At 39.2% G+C, this 24439-nt stretch overlaps 1 protein-coding gene across 4 annotated transcripts; it reads left to right on the top strand.

Annotated features, from left to right (window-relative positions):
• Positions 1-506: 506 nt before the first annotated feature.
• Positions 507-22903, top strand: LOC114756286 (protein STRUBBELIG-RECEPTOR FAMILY 3). 4 transcript variants are annotated; one of them, XM_028945207.1, is made up of 14 exons: positions 507-687; positions 1022-1100; positions 1334-1402; positions 2818-2883; positions 3009-3080; positions 3185-3256; positions 3337-3408; positions 3495-3560; positions 3705-3770; positions 3982-4328; positions 4438-4787; positions 15756-15892; positions 21166-21322; positions 22562-22903. In XM_028945207.1, exons 1-14 carry the CDS (start codon positions 603-605, stop codon positions 22622-22624), a joined length of 1701 nt encoding a protein of 566 aa, XP_028801040.1. In that variant the 5' UTR covers positions 507-602; the 3' UTR covers positions 22625-22903. The 4 variants fall into 4 exon arrangements, with proteins under 4 accessions (XP_028801040.1, XP_028801039.1, XP_028801038.1 ...); XM_028945206.1 differs by having other exon boundaries at positions 977-1100; XM_028945205.1 differs by having other exon boundaries at positions 971-1100.
• Positions 22904-24439: the final 1536 nt, after the last annotated feature.

Here is a 24439-nt window from a genome sequence, read left to right as displayed (position 1 = left end):
TTTTATCTTAAACCACGGTTTGCAATTTTCAGCCTGTTTGGATGACATTTTAGGCAAACCATGATTTGAGCTTCCAAACCATGGTTTACAATGTCATCCAAACAGGCCTTAAATGAAACTAACGTTGAACACTTTCCATGGCTCGTACTTTTGAAATGAGCACAGGCTTGACCCCTCTGCTTCCCAGAGGCTGTGTGTGCTCGGGACGAAGCTCTGCAATCATCACTAGGGCTTCTCGCTCGCGCATTGTGTCTCCCTTTCTCCTTCTTCGTCGTCGCAACAATCTCTTGTGACCTTTTCTCTCCTTCGCCGTCTCTTCCATTTTTGACTCCAGGCAAGCCATTTTTCGGGCACTTTCCTGCTGTTCATTCCTTCCACTATTTCGCTGCATTCTGCGAAGGCCTTGTTTATTTTCTCGAAATTTCAGAGTTTTGTGAATGTTCCATTCCTGTGTGTTGCTCTATTTGTTCAATTTTAAATGAGTTTGAGTATCTTCACTGTCAGCTTAGAGGCTTTTCGTAGTATCCTCAGAAGACGTCCCCAGTTGGAAAAGCTGGTGGTCCTTGGAAGTCGATTTATTTGAAAGAGTGGTCTATACGAATATGGGCTTGCATGTTCGAATCTTTGTCTTGTTGATGATAGCTTTTACAGGAACCTTTTGTACTGGAGATACCGACTTACTTGACGGTACGGTACCTGCTCCTTCTTTGTCTTCTTTAGCCCATTTGGTCTTATTTTTGAAGCTGCTCCTTTATTATTATTTTTTCCTCAAAATTCATATTTAAGATAGAGTCATCATGGTGGCGGTAAAATTTTCAATGCTTTCTCGGACAGTCTGGAACTTTTACATGTGAATGAGCATAAACTTACTGGGAAATGTCACCTGGTTAAACATCATGGCATGTTCTTTTGTTTAACGCAGAATTTAATGAAAGTATCTTTTTTTTTAAATGATGTGCTATTGTTACAGTTGCAGCAATTAATAGTTTATATGTTGCTCTGGGCTCACCGCCTCTTCAAGGTTGGAAAACCACTGGGGGAGATCCGTGTGCAGAATTGTGGCAAGGCGTGGCTTGTGTCTTCTCCAACATAACTCAATTGTATGTTTACCGTATCGCCCTTAAATACCCGGTGGTTAATCTTATATTCTGTTTTTTTTTGTTTGTTTTGTTTTGTTTTGTTTTTTTGGGGACTAGCACAGGTATCCTTGCTTCTGTTGGATTTCAAATTATTGAGAAATTTGATTTATTATATAAAGTCTTTCATTTATGTTTCTACGTTGTTTGATTGATAGAATTGGCTCTAGACTTAATCATTGCATTTCCATTAACAGAAGTCTCAGAGGCATGAACTTGGGTGGAGAGCTGGGCAGTAATTTAAATTTTCCTTCCATCATTGAGATGTAAGTATCGATTTCCAAGATAACAGTACACGTACGTAATCAGCCTGTAGTTATTGATTCCACAATCCACGTTGTAGCATCTATTGTCTTTAGACTAACTAAATTCGTTAATCTAAGCTACAAATAATTTTGAATGAGCTTAAGTTGCCTTTAGCTGTGGCCTACTTGTTTGCCTCTGAAATACCAACAAATATGCGTGTCATGCTCCCATGAGTCCTAAGTCTCTGGTGATTGGAGGAGTCCTTCAGTTTTGACTCGATCCACAAGAGACAACTTTGCATGTTTATATTGTATTATAATAATACTGGGAATGCATATTGAACTTGGATGTTTTAAATGTCAACTTGTTTTGGGTCTGTACTATGTAGTGGCTGGATTGAGAATCTGACAGGTTTCAATCCATTGTCGCCACCAAAATGTGCAACAGGAGACGTAAGGAAGTGACAGAGGGCCAAAAAGGTGGGGCTAGTGGCACAATGAAGGACCCAAATGTTTATATGCCAAAAAATAGATGAGTGAGTGTGCAAAAGGAGGGAGTAATGATGGTAGGATGGAGCAATGAAAGAGTTGTTGAGTTGGATATTAATGGAGAGTAGTTGAGGAGGGAAAAAAGAAGAATTTTGGTCAGTTCTTAGTGGAGACGACCAACCTCTCAAAAGTTGGCTAACCTGTTATATTCTTGAGGTTCTGGTCCTGTATGGTTGAGTTTGGTGTGTATTTGTGTAGTTAGTATTTAAGTCCTTTTGTTCATCTTATTTGCTAGTCTTCTGAAAGTGTAATCCATATCTTCATTATATCTTTGTCATTTGTAACATCTGTGAAGTTTAATATTCTCTAGCAGACGTATATCATTGGCAACCCCAGGACCAATAGTTACGGGTTCATCAGCTTTATTATGTGTTTATATTAGAGTGCATAATTATAAATAAGAAAACATTTAAATATGATATAAATAGCATAAACAAGATTTAAATGATATTAGTAGAACTTAGATAGGATTTAATGATATTAGTAGGATTTGGATAGATTAGGATATCTAGAGAATGTTTAAATAATATTAGGATATCTATTTAGATTTATATTTATTAGGGCTTTTGCTTATAAATAAGTACCCACTATTCTTCGTAACTTAGTTTTGCAATGTGATGTGATTGAAGTTATCAGTTTCTCTTGATCTCCTCCGTTTCCCTAATTTCTCTTTCCTCATTCTCTCATCTATTTCTTTACTTTCCATAACATGGCCCAAGTTAGGGTATTTTAACTTGTAACTGAAAGTAACTACTCATTAGTACTGTTTCTTTCATTATCTTGTATAGCTCTTCTTTTTCATGAGTCTCTTTTTTCAATCTGTTTTGATAGAAATGGTCAGATCCCTAACAATATCTCATGACGCTTTATTTTCCATATTTTGCTAGAGATCTTAGCAACAACCACATCGGAGGACCTATTCCATCCACACTACCCCTTACTTTGAGGAACTTGTAAGCATCATTATCTTCTATTCCTTTGTATATTGACCATTTGGTTAGTTGTGTTGAGTGATTTTTTCCCTCTCTTCATTTGTCCGAATGTCTTAAAGTAAATTTTCATTCCTTTTTACCTTTAGGTCTCTTTCAAGTAACCAGTTAAATGGAAGTATTCCAGATGCCCTCTCCTCTCTAACACAATTGTCAGATTTGTGAGTTAATTCATTATCTTCTTCCCATAATGCAATATGGGCTTGTTATAATTCGTAATGAAAATAGCCTGTTCATTTTGATGGGCTTGTGTTCCTTCAATTAGGTCATTAAGTAATAACCTTCTAGATGGACAAATCCCTGATGTTTTTCAGCAGCTTACTGGCCTGATAAACATGTAAGAAAATGGTTTTAATTCACCTTAATATTTCTATCATTATTTTATCCTGCATTGACAGAAGTCATGTGATACTGCAGAGACCTGTCAGCTAACAAGTTGAGTGGTCAGCTACCCCTCTCACTGGGAAATTTGTCATTGCTTTCAACATTGTGAGTATACTTTCTCGTCAATTTTATAATCTAGTTGCCAACCTTTTAATGAGGAATTGAGGATTTTGTTTTAACGTTTTTTGCAGACATTTGCAGAACAATGAACTTTCTGGGTTTCTTAATGTTTTGCAAGACCTTCCTCTTCAGGATTTGTAAATTTCTTACTACCCCTATGCCATTTACAGACATTAATGAATAGAAATATAAATTTGTATACATATGTATAACTGAATATCTAAACCTGTTATAATGCATATAAAGCAAAGAAATGTTGAGCACCAATTTTTATTTTGTAGGAATATAGAGAACAATTTATTCTTTGGGCCAATTCCTCCACAATTGTTGAGTATCCCAAATCTCAGGTTAGCCTTTTTGTGCCCCCCCGCCCCACCCAAAAAAAAAAAGGTTTATTTTCTTAAAACTTTGGTTTGCATGAGAAAAATTATTATTATAGTATTATTCTTATAATAATTACAATATAAATTTAGTATTAAGATTCTTCTTTTATAGGTTTGCGCAGCATATTGTTTATTTCCTGCTTTCAAGCTAGTTCTAAGAGCATTCCCCCTGCAGAAAAGATGGAAATCCATTTAATACTACTGTCATCCGATCACCTCCAGCTGCAGCCCCAGGTCCTCTTGCTATGGTCCCATCACCTGCTGAAGCATCTTGGAATGTGGCAAATAGTCCATTTACCTTGGTTGCAGCGATACCTGCAAGTGCTAGGAAGTATTTTGTATCTAAGAATGTTATTTGGATTGTCATTGCTGGGTTCTTGGTGTTTATTGCACTAGGGGTCTGTCTTTTTATATTGTGGTGCTTTAAGAAAAGGCCGGAAAACAAAAATGCTCAAAAAAGTGATGTGGGTTTGGGCCCAGTGTCGTTGCATAAACATCAATACAGTGACCCTTTGGAGAAAGGTAACTATAACTAATCTCATGTGAGGCTTCTTTTTTTTTTTTTTTTTTTTGTTTTTTTTGGGCTATTGTGAATTAACTTCTCTAACTCTCCTGGCAATTTCTCTTGAAGCATCTTTGAAACCAATAAGATCTCTTGGATATGGCGAACAAAATAGAAGAACAAATATGACTCCAGATGTTCAGAATGAACAGGAAATATATATGAACAGAGTATCAGCAAGTTCCAAACTTGCAACATTGCAGCCACCACCATCTAACCTTCCCATCAATCTTGGCGAAGAGGACCTAACCAAGCCAGTTATGCCTACCAAAGTTACTGAAAGACATGTTATGACTAGTTCATTGCATGTTTATACTATTGCATCGCTTCAGCAGTATACAAATAGTTTTTCCCAAGAAAATTATATTGGTGAAGGCACACTGGGTGTCATTTATCGGGCTGAGCTCCCTGATGGAAAGGTAAAAATCTTTTATTTTATATTTTGAATGATGCTTAGAGGGTGAGCCTGGGCAATGGTAAGGTTGTTGTCATGTGATTTGGAGGTCACGGGTTCAAACCTTAGAAATTGCCTCTTGTACGCTAAGGTTACGTACATCTATTCCTTCCCGGACCCCATCTGGTGGGAGCCTTGTGCACTAAACTGCCCCCTTTTTTTAAAAATATTGAATGATGCTCTAGTTTGAAATGAGTTATCGGCTGGTATCTTTGGTGCGTTATTGTTTTTGTTAATTTAGAATAAATTGGCTGAGCAATTGAATTCTTAACTTCAGGAATTTATTTGATGCTAGGGTCCATACATATAGGAATTGAAAATAACTGCAGAATTTTAAAAAAATCTAATCTAGATAAAATAAATCTAATCTAGATAAAACCAGACCTATCTTATAGAAACAAAATATTGAAATAATAAATTAATATTAAACTAACAACAAACTAATGGGCTCTTAATGGGCTTGGATTTTTTGGACATTATTCAACACTCCCCCTCAAGCTAGAGAATAGATATTCATCATTCCCAACTTGCTCGTGAAATCATCAAACTTTGCTATTGATAACGATTTGGTCAAGATGTCAGTAACTTATTGGCTAGAAGTAGTGTATGCTACCTCAACCCTCTTGTCTTCTATGTTTTCATTAAGGAAGTATCAGTCTATCTCAACATGCTTCATCTTGTCATAACGTACATGATTCTTTACAAGTTTGATAGTAGAGGTGTTATCATAGAACACCCTCCTTGGACCTTCTCGTGAAGCTTTAGCTCTTTAAAGAGTCTATCAAGCCATATCCCCTCACATTAGTGTAAGGGCCAATTAAGGTTAGCAGCTAGAGAGAGTAATACTTTGATTGTGTTAAACTTAGTAACTGGAGCAAATGTCTCCTGATAGTCTATTTCATATTGTTGAGTGTAACCTTTAGCAACTAACCTCGCCTTATACTCACCGAATTGTCCGAATTTCATTTCTTTATCAAACCCATCTGCATTCGATTGTTGTCTTTTAGGAAGTTCAATTAATTCCCAAGTGCTATTTTTGATCAAGGCAGTCATTTCTTCATTAATAGCCTTTCTCCATTGAGGAATCTCCAATGCGTCATGTATATTTTTGGGAATATCATCACCAGAAGTTCTAGCAGTAAAAGCTCTCAAGGTAGGGGATAATTTCTCATAAGATATAAAATTACTAATAGGATGTTTAATAGTGCAAGATCTTACCTTTTTTCTTAATGTAATGGGCCAACTTAGGTTATCATGTACTGGATTTGAGGCTGGAGTGAATGATTGGTGTGAGGTACGTGTCTCCTCGTGTTGTTGTTTTAGCTCTATGCTAGTGTCTGGTTGAGCTTCTACATTATTCTAGTTGGTCTGAATTGTTTCCTTAGATTCAGTATTCATGTTTATCTCACTGTTGGAACCATTATCAATGGATTCTGGTTTAGATGATGAAGGATCAGGCTTAGCAAGAGGTTGGAAATAAGAGGTTTGGATATGAGAAGGCTTATGTTGTGACATAAGGTCAGAAAAAGGATCATAAAATGGATATTCAATCGTAGAACGCTTCCCCTAAATGGGCATTTTGGGAAAGTAAGGAAGTTTTTCATCAAAAGTAACATGGCTCCGATACCATGTTAATTTAGAATAAATCAGCTGAGCAATTGAATTCTCAATTTCAAGAATTTATTTGATGCTAGGTCCATACATATAGGAATAGAAAATTACTGTAAAATTTAAAAAATTTCAATCTAGATAAAATAAATCCAATCTAGATAAAACCAAATGTATTATTTAATTTTATATTCCTATCTTATAGAAACAAAATATTGAAATAATAAATTAATATTGAACTAATAGAAAACTAATGGGGCCACTTGGATTTTGTGGACATGATTCAACCTGCACTTAAGCTTTTTACTTAGTAACTGATCATCTTGTTTTTTTTTTTTTGGCCTGATAGTAACTGATCATCTTTGCTTCTGGCTATTTCATCTTCTCGTATTCAAGAGGGGTTTTGGTAAATAGACATGTTTATATTTGTTCATGTTTTTTGGTACCCCTTGTTTCATTTGGACATTATCATTTTCAATCTACTGATCAACAAACAAAAGGCCAAAATATGACAAATGATCCTTGGAGCCTGTTAATTCTAGAGAGAATTGTAAAATAATTTCTTGTATTATTCATGATCAGACTATGCATATATATATACAAGAGAGAGGAGCCTATGCATTAATGGCGGAAATAATATTATATCAAATCCTATACTGATTGCATAATATTTATATATCTTTTATATCTTTACATTCCCCCTCAAGTTGGAGCATAGATGTTAATCATGCCCAGCTTGTTATAAAGATAGTCAACCCGAGTCCCATTCAGAGCTTTAGTAAGCAGGTCGTCCAATTGTTCACTAGACCTCACATGCCCGGTAGAGATAAAGTTTTCTGAGCTTGTTTTGGACAAAGTGACAGTCAATCTCAATATGCTTTGTACGTTCATGAAACACAAAGTTGGAGGCTATATGTAGAGCGGTCTTATTATCACACCACAGTTTTGTGGGTAACGTAGGTTTGAGACTAGTTACTGTATCCAGACTACCTCACATACGGATTGTGCCATAACTCGGTATTCTGCCTCTGCACTTGACCTAGATACCACATTTTGTTTCTTGCTTCTCTAGGACACCAAATTTCCACCCTTAAGAACACAGTATTCTGTAGTAGACCGTCTCGTGGCTTTTGATCCACCATGATCTGCATCACAAAAAGACTCAATGTTTGTATAACCGTGATTTTTGTACAGTATACCATGACCTGGACATCCCTCCAGGTAATGTAAAATGTGCTCCAAGGCTTCTCATTGTCTGACAGTCGGAGATGCCATGAACTGGCTAAGCTCACTGACTGGATAATGATGTCTGGGCGAGTCACAGTGAGATAGCTCAACTTGCTAATCAATCTTTTGCATCTCTCGAGACTCTCAAATGGTTTACTCTTCTCAGCCTCAAGTTTTCTCTTATCATCAAGGGAATCCTCAAGTGGTATGCTCCCATCAGTATCAAGAAGTAGGTTATGGATCATAGGAAAGCTAGTTGGTACAGCTCCTTGTTTTCCAATTTCTTTTACCAAATCAAGGATGTACTTCTTTTTTGTCAGGAGTATGCCTTTCTTGTTTCTTATGACTGCAATGCCTAGAAAGTATTTCAAAGGGCCTAGATCCTTCGTTTGAAAGTGAGAATTAAGAAAGGACTTGAGGGACGTGATTCCCGAACTATGACTACCTATAATCACAATATCATCTACATGCCCTGCTAGAAGAATCATGCCAGCCTCTGTCTTTTGGTAAAACACAGAATGATCGCACTTGCTCTAGTTCAAGCCAAACTTTTGCACAATGGTACTAAACTTGTCAAACCATGCACGAGGACTCTATCAAACCATACAGGGATTTCTCAAGACGACATATTTTCCCACGCTCCTCCTGAGCAACAAAACCTGGTGGTTGCTCTATATAAACTTCTTCATGGAGATCACCATGCAAGAAAGCATTTTTAATATCTAACTAATGTAAATTGTGAGCTGTAATGAAAGGTGGGAGGAAACTGAAGCATGTGATGTTTTGTATACTAAATTGTTGCAGGAAGAGGTGGTGGATGTAGAGGAGCGGACTAAAATGAGGAGTAATGAGGCAACTTCTTTTAAAAAATTGATCTCGGTGAAAACAACAAAGAAGGGATCTGGAAGCAAAATTGATGAGAAAGAATTGATGATGGGGAAGCTGGGGATAAGGAGGAAAAGCCAAATGATGATTCAGAGCATGACAAGGCCAAAAAGTTGAATAACAATGTAACTCTGGAATGTGAGAAAGGGAAGGAAGTGCAGAAGGAAGATACGGAGTCCCCTAAAAGGAAAGATGATCTTTCTAAGGCAATTGTTGTCTATAACAATGCATCTCCTATTTCAGAAGTGGCTCTTAGGGTCAAAAGGATTAATTTGAAGAGAAATAGGATGGAGGAGATGGAAAATGCAAGTTTTAAAAGGAGAAAATTGATCTTTGCTGAGTATGGTGAAAAGAAAGATCAAGAAAGTGAAGGGAAATATATGCCTGGAGAAAGGAGGAGTGTGAGGGTTCTGAAAAGAAGATTAAGAAAGGAAGGGGGGATGAAGCATAAGTTCAAAAGTAATAAAGAAGTGGAACTAGTTGATATGAACTCTGTGGGAACTGACACAGTTGGGGCAGATGTGAGGGATGCTTTTGGAAGTAAAGCTGAAGGTGATGGTGGCTGGCCTCAAACAGCCACCATGGGGCCATGATTTTCTTAGTGTGGAACTGTCAAGGTTTGGGAAGGGCCTTGACAGTGAAAAAACTGAGGGAGGAAAATTTGAAGAAAAATCCCTCAGTCATCTTCCTAATGGAAACCAGAATGATGGAAGCAGGTATGAAAAGGATTAAGAAAAGATGTAGGATGGACGAAGATGTGTATGTTGAATCGGTAGGAAGGAGTGGTGGCCTAGCTCTTTAGTGGAGGAAGGATATAACAATAAATATTTGGCACTATTCAAAAAATATTATCCACACGAGTATGCACTCTACTGTGCATAAGGTGCTAAATTATGTTACTTTTGTTTATGGTGCGCCTAGAGTTGAAGAAAAATTAGAGGTTTGGAGGAAGATGAGGAGTATAGCGAGCAGAATCCGGGGTACGTGGTTGTGTATGGGGGACTTTAATGATACGGCCTCAGTATATGAAAAGATGGGAGCAGACCGGTTGATACGAGAAGAATAATGAATTTCCAGAGTATGATGTCAGATTGTGCTCTAATGGATTTGAACTACTCTGGTGCTCGCTCTACTTGGTGCAACCAAAGACTGGGTGAAGCTCATGTGAAGGAGAGGATTGATAGAGCTATGGGGAATGTGGAATTTAGAGAGGTTTTTCAGTCAGCTCTGGTGTTGCATATAGAGCCTTTGGGTTCAGATCATCATATGCTTGCTATTGACTGTGAATATAAGCATGAAAGGGGCCAAAAAATGTTCAGGTTTGAAGCCATATGGTTAGAGCATGAGGATTATCTAACTACAGTTAAGGAGGGATGGATGCAGAATACTATGGGGGGAAGAAAAACAAGGTAGAGGAGCTGGTTTGTAGACTTGAGAACTGTAAAAGAATTCTTTCTGCTTGGGGGAAGAGACTTTGCCCGAATGCTCGAAGAACTGTAGAAAGATTGACTTCAAGACTGGAAGAGTGTAGAAGAGGGGATTATACTGTAGCCAAGAGAGAAGAAATGGAGGAACTAATTAGTCAAATCGAAGAGGCATGGATAGAAGGAAGAAGAATATTGGTGGCAAAGATCAAGGGTACAAGGCTGGATGCTGGAGACAGAAACACTAGGTTTTTCCACTCTAGTGTTGTTCAAAGAGCTGACAAGGCCAAAAAGTTGAATAACAATGTAACTCTGGAATGTGAGAAGGGAAGGAAGTGCAGAAGGAAGATACGGAGTCCCCTAAAAGGAAAGATGATCTTTCTAAGGCAATTGTTGTCTATAACAATGCATCTCCTATTTCAGAAGTGGCTCTTAGGGTCAAAAGGATTAATTTGAAGAGAAATAGGATGGAGGAGATGGAAAATGCAAGTTTTAAAAGGAGAAAATTGATCTTTGCTGAGTATGGTGAAAAGAAAGATCAGAAAGTGAAGGAAATATATGCCTGGAGAAAGGAGGAGTGTGAGGGTTCTGAAAAGAAGATTAAGAAAGGAAGGGGGGATGAAGCATAAGTTCAAAAGTAATAAAGAAGTGGAACTAGTTGATATGAACTCTGTGGGAACTGACACAGTTGGGGCAGATGTGAGGGATGCTTTTGGAAGTAAAGCTGAAGGTGATGGTGGCTGGCCTCAAACAGCCACCATGGGGCCATGATTTTCTTAGTGTGGAACTGTCAAGGTTTGGGAAGGGCCTTGACAGTGAAAAAACTGAGGGAGGAAAATTTGAAGAAAAATCCCTCAGTCATCTTCCTAATGGAAACCAGAATGATGGAAGCAGGTATGAAAAGGATTAAGAAAAGATGTAGGATGGACGAAGATGTGTATGTTGAATCGGTAGGAAGGAGTGGTGGCCTAGCTCTTTAGTGGAGGAAGGATATAACAATAAATATTTGGCACTATTCAAAAAATATTATCCACACGAGTATGCACTCTACTGTGCATAAGGTGCTAAATTATGTTACTTTTGTTTATGGTGCGCCTAGAGTTGAAGAAAAATTAGAGGTTTGGAGGAAGATGAGGAGTATAGCGAGCAGAATCCGGGGTACGTGGTTGTGTATGGGGGACTTTAATGATACGGCCTCAGTATATGAAAAGATGGGAGCAGACCGGTTGATACGAGAAGAATAATGAATTTCCAGAGTAAGATGTCAGATTGTGCTCTAATGGATTTGAACTACTCTGGTGCTCGCTTTACTTTGGTGCAACCAAAGACTGGGTGAAGCTCATGTGAAGGAGAGGATTGATAGAGCTATGGGAATGTGGAATTTAGAGAGGTTTTTCAGTCAGCTCTGGTGTTGCATATAGAGCCTTTGGGTTCAGATCATCATATGCTTGCTATTGACTGTGAATATAAGCATGAAAGGGGCCAAAAAATGTTCAGGTTTGAAGCCATATGGTTAGAGCATGAGGATTATCTAACTACAGTTAAGGAGGGATGGATGCAGAATACTATGGGGGGAAGAAACAAGGTAGAGGAGCTGGTTTGTAGACTTGAGAACTGTAAAAGAATTCTTTCTGCTTGGGGAAGAGACTTTGCCCGAATGCTCGAAGAACTGTAGAAAGATTGACTTCAAGACTGGAAGAGTGTAGAAGAGGGATTATACTGTAGCCAAGAGAGAAGAAATGGAGGAACTAATTAGTCAAATCGAAGAGGCATGGAATAGGGAAGAACTATATTGGTGGCAAAGATCAAGGGTACAATGGCTGGATGCTGGAGACAGAAACACTAGGTTTTTCCACTCTAGTGTTGTTCAAAGACGAGCAAGAAACAAAGTTGTAAAGCTGAGAGGCGAAGGTGGGAGATGGATGGAAAGTGAAGAGGAGATTAATGATTCCTTTATTAGCTTTTTATAAGAAGCTGTTTTCCTCAGATGGTTGCAGGAATCTGGAAGTGGTGTTAAGCTTTGTACAAAAGCTGGTTACAGTGGAAGATAATGCAGGACTTGAAAAGATAGTTACGAAAGAAGAAATCAAGCGAGCAGCCTTCCAATTGGGTGGAGCAAAAGCACCAGGCCCTGATGGCTTCTCTGGAATGTTCTATCATTCTGCTTGGTCAGTTATAGAGAAGGAGGTAACTGAAATGGTCTTTGATTTTTTCAATAATAATGTGAGTTTGGAAACTTTGAATAAAACAAATGTGGTGCTTATACCGAAAGTTGATAATGCTGAGAGCGTGGGACAGTTTAGGCCGATAGGCCTTTGCAATTTTGCTTACAAAATCATTTCTAAAATCTTAGCCAATAGAATGAAACCTGTGTTGGCTAGGATCATATCGCAAAATCAGAGAGCCTTTATAGAAGGAAGGTTGATTCAGGACAATATTATTATAGCTCACGAGGCATACCACTACCTGAAAAACAAGAAGAAAGGTAGGAAGTATGAAATGGCTGTGAAAGTAGATATGAATAAGGCTTATGGCAGATTGGAGTGGAGATTCATTGAAGAGGTTATGAGAAAGATGGGGTTCAGTGAGAAGTGGCTTAACTGGATTATGGAATGTGTGCAATTTGTGCAGCTGAATCTTGTAGTAGGAGGGAAGAAAATTGCAGAAATTGAGATGAAGAGAGGAATTTGTCAAGGAGATCCCTTATCCCTCTTCTTGTTTATAATTGCAGCAGATGCACTCTCCTTGATGATACAATGGCATGTGGAGAAGAGATTGCTGGAAGGGATAAAACTCGCGAAACACTGCCCCATTCTATCTCATTGTTTTTTCGCTGACGACTCACTCTTCTTTATTAATGCCAGAGGAAATAATTGCAAAAGGCTTATGGAGATTTTGAAGGTATATTCTCAAGCTTCTGGACAAACTATCAATCTAGATAAGTCTTGCATTTTCTTTTCTAAAAATACGGTTGATCGTGTGAAGCAAGAGGCCTTCGAGTTACTGGGAATAAAAGCTTTAGTTGATCCTGGTAGATATCTGGGTTTACCAGTGGTTTGGGGCAAATCAAAGTCAGAAGCCTTGAAGTTTGTGAAGAATAGGATGTGTTTGAAGGTGCAGGGGTGGAAGCAAAGTTGTTAACTTTCGCAGGAAGGGAGATTATGGTGAAGGTAGTGGCAAATTCAATTCCTGTATTTCCTATGTCCTGCTTTAAATTTCCTAAGAAGGTGTGTATGGAATTTGATAAGTTGGTGGCTGGTTTTTGGTGGGGATAGAAGGAGGAAGAGGGAAGGATACATTGGAAATCCTGGAATTATATGTGTAAAGAAAAGGGAAGGGAGGAATGGGGTTCCGAGACTTCATGAAGTTTAATGACGCTTTACTGGCCAAAACCGCTTGGAGGCTTTGTTAGAATCAAGATGATTTGTGGAGCAAGATTCTGAAGGGTCTTTATTTCCATGATAAAGACTTTATGCATGCTGAGAAAGGAAATAAAGCTTCTTGGTGCTGGTCAAGCATCCTGGATGGTAGGCAACTATTGGGAGAGAAGTTGGTTTGGAGAATAAATAAAGGTGATAAAGTGAGCCTGTTTGAGGACAAATGGTTACCTGATGCTGATGGTTATAAGCTGAGGCAAAGGGTTTTGACTAATGAGATGAAGGAGATAAAGGTTGCTGATATTATTGTGGAGAGGAAATGGTGCTTTGACAAGGTGGATCAATGGCTGTCAAGTGAAGATAAGGAGCTTATGGGCAGAGTACGAATCCCTATAATTGAAGATGAAGATAGGTATGTATGGATAGGGTGTAGGGATGGCATTTACTCTGTGAAGATGGGTTATAAGGTAGCCAGAGAGGTGATGTCGGCTACTGTTAAGGAGGTCCCGGCTTGCTCTTATAAAGCAGGCGATGGAATGTGGAAGGCTCTCTGGAAGGTTAAGGCTCCTCCAAAAGTTATTCACTTTCTGTGGAGATTATTATTTTCCAAACATTGTTAAATGAGCATTTTCCCTGCTTGCTTGACATATTATTTTTCTCCTTGTTTCACATTCTTAATTGGCTGAGGCTCTAAGTCTTCTAAATAAATCTTTGCAGCAACTTTGCACTTGCAGAAAACTGGATGCTACTTCTATAGGACATGAACAGTTTCTTCAATTAGTGTCCAATATTTCCAAAATTCAACATGCTAACATTGTGAAGCTTATGGGCTACTGTGCTGAGAATGGTCAACAACTTCTTGTGTATAATTACTTGAGCATTGGAACTCTTCATGATGCACTACATGAAGATAATGAACTCCATGCTAAACTGTCATGGAATGCACGCATTCAGGTGGCACTTGGAGCTGCAAGGGCTTTAGAGTGAGTTTAGCGACCTCCTTTGAAAAAGTTTTGCTAATTTCTATTAACCACTGGAACTCTGTAAACCTTTTCTTACCTTGGAAGTTTGAAACATATCTTCTGCATCTTTCACTAATGACCAAGGCCTAATGACATGACTTGAAAGTTGTGTTTTTTCAGTGAAACTTTGGTTCTCAATCCAATATAGTAGTCATGTTTCAGACTCAACATTAGGCTGGGCATTCATGATTTTCTGGACAACCTTGAATTGATGAAGTTCTTTTTTTTTTTGCCCCATGAATCAGGTATCTGCATGAGAGCTTCCAGCCACCTATTGTGCATCAAAATATAAAATCAAATAATGTTCTACTGAATACTGAGCTTGAAGTATTTGTCTCTGATTGTGGATTTGGTCCTTTACTATCTTCTGGATCTGCTGGTCAGGCATGGCTTTAAAAGCTTTCTTTCTTTCTTTTTTTTTTTAAATTGTAAATTGTCAAATGATTTATAGTTGGGGTTTGTGAACGAAACATATGGTAAATGGATGCTTCCCAATGTTGTTGAACACTTTGGGAGTTTTTGGACATTATGGAATAGATGTGGAAGTAAAAAATCAGGGGATCAATTTTTTTTCTCTGGTCAAACTGTGAAATGACAGTTATGAAAATCAATGAGATGAATTTCAGCAAATTGCGTTCCACAGATTGGGGTTTTTGTACCAAAGAATCTTCATGTTGGGGATAAATTTCAAATATCCTCCCTATTGTACGGTTGTTATCTGCCTTTTCCCTACACGCGTGATACTCTGCCACTTTTCCTCCTGTTGTTATCTACCTTTTCGCTACTGCTTAAAGACCTTTAACTATTTCCCATTAGATTTCTTATTGAGTGAAACATTGATAGGACAAATGCCCTTGGGTATTTCGCTTTGCCCTTTTATGTTTTCCCCTATTCTAAACTTTGTTGCATTGATTTATGCTTTTTTTTTTTTTTTGTGGGGTTAAAATGGATTTATGCATTTAGCACTGTAAGAAAATTGCTCCTGATGGTAATCCTCTTAATAGCAGTTAACCACAAAAAAAGTAATACATGTTCAAAATAGAGCTCATACAGGTTGGTCCACAGTGTGGCTATTTTGTATTAACCCTTTGATGTGTATATATGCTCTGAGATGTGCTCAAAGAATTAGGCCCACGGCATTTTATCCTAAACTTTTCCCTTTTGTTTTTATGGTTATTAGAACTTCCCTTATCTAGGTGCACATTAATGTTGCCAATGAGTTGGTTAATAATAATGTCATAGAAAAACTTTTGGCCTTAATGTAACACTGTTTATGCATTACTGGGATGATACTATTCAGAACAAGCTACTGAATATAATTTGCAAAAATTGCTGGCTTGTCCTCTACTTCTGTTAAATTTCTGGCTAACACTGTTGCGTCTACCCTCAGTTGTCAGGACGCCTCCTAACAGCGAATGGTTATGGTGCGTCAGAATTTGAGACTGGGAGTTATACAAAGCAGAGTGATGTCTTCAGTTTTGGAGTTGTAATGCTAGAACTCCTCACTGGACGAAAATCCTGTGACAGGTTAGTTGTCAGTTATTATGTACCTCTATTGTATCAATGTTGAACCCAGGCCGTTGTATACATATGTAAGGAAAAAGCCCAATATGTGATAGTGGGCTAGGTGCGTCGCTGAGGGTAATTGTGGGAAAGAGATTTAGGAGTTAGTTACGCAGGGTATTTGTTGTCAGGGAGGTCGTTGAGGGGGGATGAATATGGTTAGAGTGTTGTGAGGAGTGTGGTGCTCTCGAATGCACTAGGCTACAGGTTTCCTTCTGGGTGCTATCCATTAGGTTATACCCTGTGGATTGTTACTTTTCTCAGTAAATAATACCGTTGTCGGAGTCATTTCCATCAAAGGTATCAGAGCGGTGACGACGGGGCATGGTTCATACTCGTACGATGGAAGATTTGAACACTCGTATGACACAGAATGAAGAACGAGTAACGCAACTTACAGACGACATGGCGGTTCTTAAATCGATGGTCCAGGATGTGCTAGCGGAGCTTCGATCGAAGAAGGGGCAAGGAATGGCGGAACAGTCCACACCAGAATCAACCGTATCAAAAAATAGCCATGTGGGGACTCAGATTATAGACGTCGAGGACAAGAGCGGAAATGGTGACACCGAACATTCTGCATTTCGCAAACTGGATATGCCCCTGTTTTCAGGAGAGGAGCCTATGGGATGGATTTTTAAGATCGAACGCTACTTCAGGGTCAACAAGGTGTTAGACAATGACAAGCTGGATGCAGCAGTTTTATGTCTTGAGGGGCGAGCCTTAAATTGGTTTCAGTGGAAGGAAGCACGTTCATCGGTTTCTAACTGGCCGGACCTTAAGCGAGACCTGATCCTTCGATTTCATCCCTCACAGTATGGCAACACTTATGAGATGCTAATGGCGCTCCGGCAAACTCGCTCGGTAGCCGATTATATTGAGCGATTTGAGTTGATTTCAGCGACGCTAGATCATTGCGGCGATGAAGTTCTAATTGCCGCATTCTTCAATGGACTCCGAGTAGAAATTAAGGCGGACCTTCGTTTGATGAAGTTGAGTTCCTTAGCCGAATTGATGGATATGGCGTTAAGGCTGGAGGAGCGCAACTGGGTTATGACCCAACAACCGTATGCGCGAGGAATTGGGCCACAGCGGAGTTGGGCCGATGAAAAAGGGGGCGACGGCCGAATGGCTCCTACTCGGACCTCTCCTCCTTCGGACTCACCCAAATCGTCCTCTCCGTATTCGGCTGGTTCGAATTCGGAGCCCAAGGCTGCTGAGTCTTCCAAATCGGTAGCCATTCCAGTGACTTATACAAGTAAGATAGTTCCGAAGAAGTTTACGGACGCGGAGATTGAGAGAAGACGAGAGCTCGGCCTCTGTTTTAAATGTGACGAGAAGTTCAAACCCGGCCATCGTTGCAAGAAGAAGCAACTCCAGGTATTGATATTGGCAGAAGACGCCGAGAATGATAACGTTCCTCCAACACTGGTTGACCACGAACCTCCGGAAGGATTGGAGTCACCTCCAAGTGAAGTGGCTGCTACAGAGGGCCAACTGATGTCTCTGTCCTTGAATGCATAAGCGGGATTCACTGGCGGAAAGACTATAAAGCTCATGGGGACAGTTCTGGGTAAGGAGGTGCTTATCCTCATTGATTGTGGAGCGACTCAGTTTTATCCACTAGGATCTGGTTAACTCCCTGTCTCTGCCCCTCAATCAACGTGTCGCGTTCACTGTGCAAGTGGGGGATTCCCGCCATGTACAAGGGCGGGGAGTATGCCGAGATGTTTCGATCATGGTTCAGGGTCTCCATATCATTCACCATTTGTATCCGTTTAAGCTTGGTGGATCGGATATTATTTTGGGAGCTGACTGGTTGGCATCGTTGGATGAAGTATTAGTGAGCTGGAAACGATCAACACTGAAAATTGACATGGGAGATGAGTGGGTCTGTCTCAGAGGAAATCCGGCACTACAAAAAACACCCATATCGTTCAACTCCCTTTATCGGTCAACTAGAGGGGATGAGGAAGTCTTTTGGGTGGAATTTGCTGAACTAAAGATGACTGATATCTCAATGGCACCGACAGATGAGGATGTTAAGAGGTTGTTGGGGGAGTTCCCTGCAGTGCAAAGAACCCTGAATGGGTTACCACCATCTCGGGCAGTGGATCATACCATTGACTTACAACCAGGGGCCCTACCGCCTAATGTGAGACCTTATCGATACCCTCACCATCAAAAGGCAGAAATTGAACGGCTAGTACAAGAAATGTTGTCAGCTGGAATCATTCGCCCCAGTAAGAGTCCTTTTTCAAGCCCGGTACTGCTAGTAAAAAAGAAGGATGGTAGTTGGCGTTTCTGTGTGGACTATAGGGCCTTAAATAAGATAACCATCCAGGATAAGTTTCCCATCCCAGCCATTGAAGAACTGCTAGATGAGCTAGGAGGAGCCCAGATATTTTCCAAATTGGACTTAAAATCCGGTTATCACCAGATTCGCATGAAGCAGGGGGAAGAGTTGAAGACAGCTTTCAGAACGCATGACGGCCATTATGAATTCCTGGTCATGCCCTTCGGTTTGAAAAATGCTCCCTCTACCTTCCAATCCTTAATGAATGACATTTTTAGACAATATTTGCGGAAGTTTGTCCTTGCTTTTTTTGATGACATCTTGGTTTATAGTAGTGACAGGACAACTCATTTGCAACACCTTAGAGTTGCTTTCCAGATCCTGCAGCAGCACTCCTTGGTGATCAATACGAAAAAATGCGCCTTTGCTCAGTCTTAGCTGGAGTATTTGGGTCACATTATATCCAGCAAGGGTGTCCACGCTGATCCCTCTAAGATTGATAGCATGTTGTCATGGCCTGTACCGACCACACTGAAGAGTTTACGGGGTTTTTTGGGGCTCACCGGTTACTACCGACGCTTTGTTCGACATTATGGTAGTATAGCCGTGCCACTGACTGCCTTATTGAAGAAGAATGCGTTTTAATGGACACCAGAGGCTCAGAATGCTTTTGACCGACTTAAATTAGCTATGACCACCACCCCTGTCCTATCCCTGCCTGATTTTTCTCAACCATTTGTGGTGGAAACAGATGCGTCCGAGACCGGGTTAGGAGCTGTTTTACTACAGGATGACCGGCCTCTGGCTTATTATAGCCACTCCTTATCCTCGCGGCACCGTCGATGTTCAGTTTATGAGCATGAGTTGATGGCCATGGTATTTGCAGTGAGAAAATGGCGGTATTATCTAGTGGGCCGTCCCTTTGTCATCCGCACCGATCAGAAAGCCCTCAAATTTTTATTGGATCAGCGTATCTTGGATGAATCTCAACAGAGTTGGGTTTCCAAATTACTGGGTTTTGATTTCCAAATTCAATATAAACCGGGTCCCACCAATGCTGTTGCTGATGCACTATCACGCAAGGGAGATTCTTCGGAATTGCATTCTATCTCGGTTGTACAGTCGAGTGATTTTACCTCCTTGGACGATGAGGTTCTCCACGATTCTTCCCTCGCTGCCGTTATTCAATTGTTAGTCACTGGACAAGCTGCTCCTGCGGGTTATACACTCAAAGGTGGTCACCTGTTCTTTAATGGACGCTTGGTTCTTCCCAAATCTTCGACTCGCATTCCTTCGCTGGTGCAAGACTTCCACAACTCGCCAATTGGTGGTCACTCGGGATATTTACGAACATACAAGCGGTTGAAGCGACCCTTTTCTATTGGGATGGCATGCGTAGGGATATCCAAAAATATGTGGTGGCTTGTGAGGTGTGCCAACGTAATAAATATTCGGCCCTCAGTCCGGCAGGTCTGCTGTAACCACTCCCTATACCAGATAGAGTTTGGACAGACATATCTATGGACTTTATCTCAGGCCTTCCCAAATCACAGCGAGTGGATACCATACTGGTGGTAGTGGATCGTTTTACTAAGTACGCCCACTTTCTTCCCCTGCTCCATCCATACACAGCTCGGGATGTGGCTGATATATTTGTTAAGGAGATAGTGCGTTTATATGGCTTTCCTCGCTCCATTGTGTCAGATCGGGACCAGCTTTTCCTGAGCAATTTTTGGAAGGAATTATTCAAGGCTGCCGATACTTCATTAAAATTTAGCTCTAGTTATCACCCTCAAAGTGATGGCCAGACAGAGGTGGTTAATCGGAGTCTTGAGACTTACTTACGGTGCTTTTGTGCTAGTAAGCCATCGACCTGGTCTAACTGGATCTGTTGGGCTGAGTTTTGGTTCAATACCACTTATAACCGCTCTACTGGGATGTCACCGTTTAAGGCATTGTATGGACAGGACCCACCTATCCTATATCAGTTTCAAGAACCATCCTCCCGGTTGATGCGATCAATGAACAGATACGCACTAGGAATTCCATTTTAGCTGAGCTCAAGTCTAATCTGGAACGTTCACAGCAGTACATGAAGGTCCAAGCTGATAAAAAGCGCCGGGATCTACAATTTAGTGTTGGAGATCAGGTGTTTGTGAAGCTACAACCATACCGCCATAAATCTCTAGCCCGACGACCTAACGAAAAATTAAGTCCACGATTTTATGGCCCCTTCTCCGTTCTGGAAAGGATAGGAGCGACTGCTTATCGCCTGCAACTGCCGACCACTGCTCGATTACACCCTGTTTTCCATGTTTCTTGCCTCAAGAAATCTCTGGCAACCGGTATCACTTCACAACCACTTCTGTCGGTCTTGACTGCTGATATGGAGCTACGAGTGTATCCAGCGGCTGTTCTGAAGCATCGCACTTTGACTAACGGCCAGATTGAACTCCTTATTCAGTGGGCAGATTTACCCTCTACAGAGAGTACTTGGGAAAATTATGATGTCATTAAACACCAGTTTCCTCAGTTTCGCCTTGAGGACAAGGCTTCGCTTTGTGGGGGGGGGTATTGTTGAACCCGGGCCGTTGTATACATATGTAGGGAAAAAGCCCAATATGTGATAGTGGGCTAGGTGCGTAGTTGAGGTTAATTGTGGGAAAGAGATTTAGGAGTTAGTTACGCAGGGTATTTGTTGTCAGGGAGGTCGTTGAGGGGGGATGAATATGGTTAGAGTGTTGTGAGGAGTGTGGTGCTCTCGAATGCACTAGGCTACAGGTTTCCTTCTGGGTGCTATCCATTAGGTTATACCCTGTGGATTGTTACTTTTCTCAATAAATAATACCGTTGTCGGAGTCATTTCCATCAATCAACTACACAAAAACTTGGCTTCTTGAAAATACTAGACATAAGTAACATGCCATACATATTGATTTAGGTCACGGTCTCGTGGTGAGCAATTTCTGGTCAGATGGGCAGTTCCTCAACTGCATGATATTGATGCATTAACAAAAATGGTTGACCCCTCCTTAAATGGAGCTTATTCTATGAAGTCCTTATCACGTTTTGCGGACATCATTTCTTCATGTCTACAGGTATTTTTCTACCTTGCTCTGCTCTTCCACTTAGAAAAATTAATAAAGAAGCTAGGATGCTCTCTTTGAAAGGTGCTGTGGGCATTATATGTTGTCTGATTTCGTGTTATACAATCTAGGGACAAGCGTTATCATTTATTATAGTCTCCAAATCCTTTTTTCTATTGAATGAAAGACTCAAGTCCACTGCATACTTGCTGCCAAAATGCATAACAATTGGTTGGTCTGATGATGCATGTTGCTTTCAACTTTGCGATTGTCAAATGGCTGATCTGATACATTTTTCACTCTACTTGACTGAGTATATTCAACATTAAGTGTCACTTCTACTGACCTTTCATGGAATATTATCTTGAACTTGTGATTACTACAAAGACCAGTTGTTGTAGTTAAAATTTGCGTAAAATCTGCCTCTGACTTAAAGAAATATGCTCTGTTTGCTAGGCGGTGAGTATTGATATATGTTATTTTATATTTACTATTCTGCTGATTATTGCTGTTGTTTTATCTGTTTCTAGAAATGGTATATTAACAAGTCTGACTATTGAGTTAGTTACAGGAGAGAGGGAATATCTCGTGACATTGACGTGGCTAGGTAGAGGTTTATAGACTGTGTACCTTGGCTCTCTTGTCGGATGAATTCCTGGTTCTCTCTCCTTTGTTGATATAACATATGAAATTTTCAAAATGGTGTAAAAATACTACGACTGTTTAGTCAACCAACGCCAACTGTTTAACAAACAATCCCCACACCATTTTGGGAATTTTATGTGTTTTTACATCATTTTCTTGACTGATATGTTTTCTCAATGGCCGGGGCATTTTTGCATCATTTTGAAAATTCATAGGTGCTTACCTGATAAATGGGTTTTTGGACTTTGGCGCACATTGGGGTTTAGGACTGGCATTTTTACACCTTTTTGGCGCACATGTTTGCACATGAGGTCAAAGTTTATAGGTATATTTGTTTTTGCATCATTTTCTTGATTGACATGTTTTCTAAACAGTCAACATTTGTTTGACTTTTTTGAAACTTTATAGGTACTTTTGCACTTGAAAAAAAATTTATGATGTCTTGTCTGGCGCACATTAGGTTAAAGTTTGTGCATAGATTTGCTCCTTTAACCCCGCCCCCCCAAAAAAAAAAAAAAAAGACAAGGGAAAAATTGCAAGGCTTTACTGCATGTAATTTACCTTACCTTCCAATAGTCTAAAACTTCCAAATTTTATATTCCACAGCGTGAACCGGAGTTCCGACCAGCAATGACGGAAGTTGTGCAGGATCTCTTACGTATGATCTAGAGGGACGTGCCGCTACTACCCCAACTTTTGTTCGTGAGTTTTACTTGTTAATGCAAGTATGTTAGGAAGTGGACGCAGACAGAGAAATGATCTATAAAGACGTTTCATGAACAATCACGATTGGGAAATTAATTGAATACATGCTTTGATTCCCAAATTTAATCTTTGATTTTTTCTTATTTAAGTATTTTACTTGGAAATTTTATATTTCAGTGCAGAAATTTTGTATTCTTTTTCCCCATGATCTCAAGGGCTTCTAGTCATTTTCACTATAATGCATTTGATGTATTGATTCTGTTTGGCATAGCTTTAAAAATTACTTATAAGTATGTTTTACATGAGTTGAGACAGAATTGTTCTCATATATTTATCTCGTATTCCATAAATCGATTGAAAATTTACTTATAAACTATTCTAAAAAAACCTTTGGTCATTTGCTTTATTTACTACTATTGTGAGAGATATTCAACCACTTCTTATGAAGTGACGTGATTGAAGTTTCATATTTGCTAAGGCATAAGCCATTGTTATTATGCCACATGGCAAATGAGGGAAGTAATTAAGGTTTTAGACATTTTTTATTATTATTATTATTATTATTATTATTTGTTCTATGTTCTATATTTTGAATTTTGTTTTATTTCTTAATTATATTTAAGAGAACAATTCTCCCCTAATTGCAATTAAGATCTTTTGTTACGAGTCCCAACTTTTTAACACAGGTAAGTAGTATACGTGCATAAATAGCTTTTTTAGTACGGCCATTGAGAATATCAAATAAAATTGATATACACTGAAAAATTAGTATTAAATTACAACTTGTGTTATTTTTTGTTCTATTAATACAATTGTAGCAAATCAGTTGGTATAACTTCATTATGTATTAGCTTACAATTCCTTCATCTTTCTCAATGAATTTATGTTATTCTTTTAGACATGACATTAAAAAGAGCCAAACTACATTAATGCATATCACGATTGTTTTGTTTCCTCTTATTCTCAACCACTACAAATGCATTATAAATGTCAAAGATAATTGAGAGATGGGCGTGATTGCACTTGTTACCAGCTCTTTAAATTAGTTGCTATTATTAACCCCATATGGTATAAAAGTTAACCCTACCTAGGTTGGTCTCTTGCAAAGTCAAAGCTTGGCTATAGAATTCTTTTTAAGCTGAATTATGTGATTAGAGAGAGATAAGTAGAAGAGAAGGTTGATTTTAAAATTAGGTGAGCAAAAAAGTGAAGGAAGCAAAAATTTAAAAGAGACTAAGGAGAACATTTCTAATAAGATGAGCTTGTTAAAGATTGATGTGTGGCTATCTCGATCCAAAAAGATAAAAGGAGTTGATTAAAAAAAAAAAAGAGCATACTCAGTCAAAATATAGATCCTAGGTGAACATATAAGTCATAACTACTTAATTAATATCTATACTTAAAATTAGCATGTGAATTGTTGCTCAAAACAAGAATATTCAAACGACAACTCTTCACAAGTAAGAAAATCAGAAAAAATGAAAATCATGCAATGTTGAAATGCACCTAGAGAATAGCCCAAAAGATATCCTTCTATAATCATATGTGCTAAGGGAGCACATGAATTTTGTCTTTTTTTGGTCCTCCAGTGCTACAAGAATATGAAAATATCTTGAAAATCCATCTAAAGAATAGTAGTGAGATTTTACAGCTAAATGTTCAAGTATATGATCAATAAAGAGTAAGCCAATGGCCTCTTTTAATTTCCTAGAATCTTTGAAAACACGCCATGAATTTTGCACTCGAGTAGGTATTAACTCATTATTCTCATTTTTCACA

Source organism: Neltuma alba, unplaced genomic scaffold (genome assembly GCF_004799145.2).
Source record: "Neltuma alba isolate B1F8T4 unplaced genomic scaffold, ASM479914v2 tig00010382_pilon, whole genome shotgun sequence".
Classification (NCBI taxonomy): domain Eukaryota; kingdom Viridiplantae; phylum Streptophyta; class Magnoliopsida; order Fabales; family Fabaceae; genus Neltuma; species Neltuma alba.
The sequence above is the reverse complement of the archived record's forward strand: the minus strand, read 5'-3'. Positions and strand labels throughout refer to the sequence as shown.